Source organism: Etheostoma spectabile, chromosome 22, assembly GCF_008692095.1.
Source record: "Etheostoma spectabile isolate EspeVRDwgs_2016 chromosome 22, UIUC_Espe_1.0, whole genome shotgun sequence".
NCBI classification, from domain to species: domain Eukaryota; kingdom Metazoa; phylum Chordata; class Actinopteri; order Perciformes; family Percidae; genus Etheostoma; species Etheostoma spectabile.
The window spans coordinates 12,529,365-12,534,745 of record NC_045754.1 but is presented as its reverse complement, the minus strand read 5'-3'; the positions used below and the strand labels follow the sequence as shown (position 1 = coordinate 12,534,745).

Here is a 5,381-nt window from a genome sequence, read left to right as displayed (position 1 = left end):
TGTTAAATAAAATGTATTATTATTATTATTATCTACAGGGCACTATAAGTAAAGGACAACAAGGTATCTAAAAATTTGGGAAAATGTATTAAGCTTTTTGTGACAGTGTTGTTAAAAGTGCAAAGATTGATAGCAAAAGAGGTGCAATAGGGAAACACTTCCATACGTTTGCATCACTCATCAGCTGCTTGCACATACAAACAATTAACAATAGCAAAGTTTTTACTTTTATTGTCAGGATAATTGCTTCATATGTAAAATATTTCAATACAGTACAATGCATGTTCCATCTGCCATCCTCCATGCGATTGATTGGTTTGTCATCATGTTCTAAGGCTTGCCCACAGCATACAGCAGCTGCTTCCCCACACTTGCCATGAAAACAAAACCATAAAAACCGATTAAATTATAAACTACTAAAAAAAATTTTTTTTGTCCTTTCTGAACGAAAATCCTCATCACCACAGCAGTGGGGGCTCCACATCCTCCCAGCATGCTTCACAGCAGCTCAGTTCAGTCCTCAGCTGAGGCATCACAGGGGCACACACACAAAATAAACAGACAGACAGGAGGACAGTTGGACAGGGGATATCTGTCACTGCTGGCAGTCACATAGCTTTCAGTCTCATCCAAGCTTCAACAAGAAGAGGGTAACTGGCTGGGGTAGGGTGTAGATGAGGGTCTGGAGACAGGTGGAGAAGAAAAGGGCAGGAGATGACACAGCAGATTAACAGGTGTCACCCTCCGAACCAAGCCATCTTCTCACGGCTGGTTTCATTACGTCTGAGTAACAGAACAAGGTTGGATTTCACCATAATATCCCTTCTTCTCATTCTCCCGCCTTGTGTTTCATCCATCAGGTTTTGCTCTCCGGCGGTGTTTTTAATACTGGGGTTATGGGTGTGTCATCTTGAAGAAGTGTAGATTGCTGTAATTCTGACCTAACAGACTGCTGCAGAGAAAGTGCCCTCTGTGGGGTGGAGCGGGGTTGTTGTGTTGCCTTGGACATCCCACATCCCTCAGTACATTGGTTCAGGTGGGCATGGTGTGGGCTGTGTATGCGTTTATATATGTGTGTCTAAGTGTGTGTGTGTGTGTGTGTGTGTGTGTGTGTGTTTGTGTGAGAGAAAAGGGGGGTCTCAGTAGCGGTGGGTCTGGTGGGAGTACTGGGGCGGCTGTTGGGAGGTAGAGGAGTATCCCATGCTGCTTTGGGGCAGTGATGTGCTTGGTCCAGGGTTCTGATAGGCAGCATGTGGATTGGAGCGCTGCAGGGAGGAAAAAAATAAGAAGATATTCATTAAATCCTTTCAACTACAATCTTTGTTTCAGCATCAAAACTCTAGTGCCTTCTTGGTTTCCAAGTTTATTAGGCAAATGTGCCAAGCTTACATGAGAGAGCTATATTTTTTCCAAAAAAAGAGGGAGGAGAGACTTACCTGGTAGTCTGAGGTCATGATGAGGCCACCTGAGGTAGTGGTGGGGGGGACAACCCGCACTTTCTTCAGAGGCGGGCCCTGGGCATGGCTGTTGTCAGGGTTACCAGTGTGCCCCGCCCCATTTGTGTGGTTGTTTCCCTGTTGCTGCTGCTGGTTTTTCTAATAGTAAAAAAAATAAGAAAACAGACGTGTACGTTGTATTGTACGTGTACATTTACTACCTCTTTTCAATGTTTCCCTTTAGCTTTTTTCACACACTACCGGTCAAAAGTTTGGGGTCACTTAGAAATTTCCTTTGCACTCCATTATAGACAGAATACCAGCTGGAATCAGTTGCATTGTTTTTTTTAACCAGGGCAGCAGTTTTGAGATTACTTTGTTGCTTACATAATTACAAAGGGTTCTCCAATGTAATCTTAGTCAGTTTTTTAAAATGATATCAAATTAGTAAACAGGATGTGCCTTTGGAACATTGGATGAATGGTTGCTGATTATGGATAATGTAGATATTGAATTAAAGATCAGCCCCCCACTCAGTTCAGCTGGTATTCTGTCTGTGATAGAGTGGAATGGAAATTTGTAAGTGACCCCAAACGTTTGACCGGTAGTATATATACATACATACAGACATATATATATATATATATATATACTTAAAATAGGCATGCTCTATGTCTGCAGTGAGACAGTATGTCGCACATTTCTTACTTTGTCCGCCTTGTCCTCTGGCTCTTCTTCTGTCAGGAACTCCCTCTTGGGGTAGGGAATCTGGCAGCCTGCAAACACACTGGAGAAAAAAATGCAAAGAGGCTTGTCAACTTCAAAGATTTATTCCCATGACTCGAAGCTAATTAGCTAGGGGACCTGTTCAACATGGTAGCGACCCTAGGATCATGTGACTCAAGCCGAGGACTAGCACAAGATAAATAAACTGGATACAGACTTTGACTATGGGTGTGTGTGTGTGTATGTGTGCTGTGACTCACTCAGAGGTGGGCAGGGGCTCCTCCAAAAAGTAGGGGTCCTGCATGGCCTGTTCAGACGTGATTCTACGGATGGGGTCCATGGTCAACAGCTTCTGCAGCTTTAATGAATTGCACACAATGTCAGCCTCAAACACAAATCCAGTAATAGACCATAATGACAAAGCATAATAATAATAATAATAATAATACATTATATTTAACAGCGCCTTTCTAACACTCAAGGACGCTTTACAGACAATAAAAGACAGATACAGGGAACAGAAAAGTGTAAGTAGTTATAACAAAACAAATAAAACAAAAAACAAGACAAACAAGACAAAACAGGAACAGTGTATTTACAGATAAGCTTAAAGCTTAAAAATGAAGCAGATAATGCTTCATTTGTCATGGAAATCCAAACTAAAGCCTCTATTATAATTGTACCATATTGTCTATAAATTATGGAAATTCCATGCAATTGCCTTATTAACGAGGCATTTTGACTCACCAAGTGAAATGCTTTGCTGTCTGGCTTGACTTTATGTTTTTCCATGTACTTTATAAGGCTGCAGTTCGTGTATCTGTGATAGAGAAGGAGCGAATTACATGGTTAAGTAAGAATTGTGTACGATGATCAAAAATGTATTTTTGCCAGCAGACATAGCACTCGGCTTTGCTCTAACTTTGTTTCTGATCTTTTAGAAAACTAGGACAGTGGTACTCTGCAGACTCACGTGTTCCTTCTAAAGTCTTTCATCAGCGTGGAGTGTTCGGGCATCTTTTTGATGTCCTCCCAGTCTTTATCTGTCAGATGAGGGAAAACAGGATTATACCATGTCACATCCTCCCTCCCTTGAAGAACAGATTAATTAAATTGAATAGTCTGGATTATAATTGTTTTCAGTACAAATGCTCATGATTCCCTTACAACAGCTGCATATTACATCAAGAGCATATTGAGCTTTGGTTGTGAATTACAGGTTAAAATCTGTTTAGATATACAGTATTATATATATATATATATATATATATATATATATATATATAAATAAATAACTGAAAATGACGTTAAATTTCCCCCGAAGCAAAATTTGTTCAGCTTGATTGTCCTACAGAATCAAAACAAAATCCATCTGACAGACTAGTGAATTACAGAACTAGAGCAGCAGAGATGGTAGAAGGAAGGAAAAAAGGATCAGAAGCATCTTAAGTGAACTGGAAAAAATAGGCCCAAATGTAGCCCTGCAAGTAAAAGTTTGTGTTTGTAAATGGGCTTCATCTATCGTGTCAGTGAATTGGTGTTGAGAACCAACAGACCACAGTACAGCCTAAAGAATAAAGGAAGCTTGAAAACAGACCAAATGCCTCTCCTAGGATTGAAAGTTGCTTATCCTTCCGCAGCATTTTTCCATTATAAAAGGCAAGACAGCAGCTGTGACACTTTGGTGTAATACTAACTGAATGACATTTTATATATGTACGTTGTTTTTAATCAGAAGTACTTATTTTGCTTAATGTCACAAGCAATACATCCCGTTTTCAAGCAATTATTTTCAGTATTTTCTGCCCAAAGTCTGGCAGCACTAGACTCTCACCGGCAGGGAAGCCCATGACGTTAAAGATGCGGTCCAGTTGGTCGTGGTGGTAAGGGTTACTGGTCTTGATGTCCTCTTGGCGACAGTGGAATATGGGCTCAGATGTCAGCAGCTCTGCGAAGATGCAGCCAATCGCCCAGATGTCTGAGAGAAAAGCAGAGCACACACTAACTTCCACTTTCACTAAAGTCAGAAGAACTGGTTGCACATGTTCACATGTGGGAAGTTGCAGAGACAGATGGGGTTGCACAATGCTCACCAATGGCTTTGGTGTAGTGCCGAGCTCCCAGCAATAGTTCTGGTGCTCTGTACCAGAAGGTGACCACGACAGGGTCGAGATCGGCTAAAGGCTTCAGCGGTGAATTGAAGAGACGGGCAAACCCCATGTCCGCTGCAGAATAGACATTACAGTCAGTAAAGTAGTAGCAAACTTAAACAATAAGTGAACTTTAAACATTCAAAAAGGAGATATTATACATACCAATCTTTACTCTACCCCTCTCTGGCCCTTCCCCCATCACTAAAATGTTAGCTGGTTTCTGTGGGGAAAAAAAGATGGATACACATTTTTTTTTTAACATGCTTCAACAATCCAAACGCTTACAGTAAAATCACTGAGATTAAATCAGCTTTGTCTGGCACAGTTTTTGAGCTCATGATTTATGCAGTGTTCACCACTTCATACAGAAATCTTTTATGACCACATAGAATTCAATTTCATGCCTGTTTCACGATACAAAGTATGATGGAAAACCACAATCGACAATCGGGCTTCAAATGAATTATAATTACGTCACATTTTCAGTACTTTCCAGCAGTATATAACGATAATCCCTAACAATATAATCATATTTATTTTTTTATTAATTAATTAAATTAATGCAACCAGGATAAGTGACACTAAATGAACGGACGGATTAAACAATTTAAGTTTTTACTAAAGTCAACACTTGTTATAATGAGACGATAAGCTTCCTTACTACTGTAGTAAGCATTAGTGACAATACTTGCTTCAGGTCTGATAGTGCTGACTGAGCCTCCAGTGCCCAAAATCCATTGTTCTCCCATTACCTTTTTTAGTTTATAAGTGTAATTTAATACAAACAATCAGATACAAAAACGATTTATAATTAACATTAATATGCTTTTTTAAATGTTAAATTAAGGCATTTTTAATCAATGTCATTTTTCTTAATGTTGAGGTAATCGAATACAACGCTTTTTTAAGACTTCTCAAGAATGTGGTGTAATCAAAACTCTTTTTATACTGCCCTCTAGTGGACATGATGAACACACTTCATCCCACAAGAGTGGAGGTCTACCACTTCCATATCACCTTGGAGATTTCTTATATTTCTAATATCTGAGCAACTGTAACACAGAGT

The 5,381-nt window shown here is 39.8% G+C and overlaps 1 protein-coding gene across 3 annotated transcripts in view; it reads right to left on the bottom strand.

The window, feature by feature from the left end:
• cdk8 (cyclin dependent kinase 8) overlaps window positions 1–5,381 on the bottom strand; it is a 24,370-nt gene that overhangs the window by 14,413 nt on the left and 4,576 nt on the right. Inside the window, exons 5-13 of one of the 3 annotated variants that reach the window (XM_032504470.1) lie at window positions 4,478–4,535; window positions 4,256–4,387; window positions 3,997–4,140; window positions 3,136–3,205; window positions 2,910–2,982; window positions 2,423–2,520; window positions 2,136–2,223; window positions 1,437–1,595; window positions 1,129–1,265 (exon numbers count right to left, since the gene is read on the bottom strand). In XM_032504470.1, coding sequence (XP_032360361.1) covers window positions 1,140–1,265; window positions 1,437–1,595; window positions 2,136–2,223; window positions 2,423–2,520; window positions 2,910–2,982; window positions 3,136–3,205; window positions 3,997–4,140; window positions 4,256–4,387; window positions 4,478–4,535 — 948 coding nt within the window. In that variant the 3' untranslated portion in view covers window positions 1,129–1,139. Of the gene's footprint in view, window positions 1–214; window positions 1,266–1,436; window positions 1,596–2,135; window positions 2,224–2,422; window positions 2,521–2,909; window positions 2,983–3,135; window positions 3,206–3,996; window positions 4,141–4,255; window positions 4,388–4,477; window positions 4,536–5,381 lie in introns of those variants that run through there. The other 2 variants (XM_032504469.1, XM_032504471.1) reach the window with 2 other exon arrangements.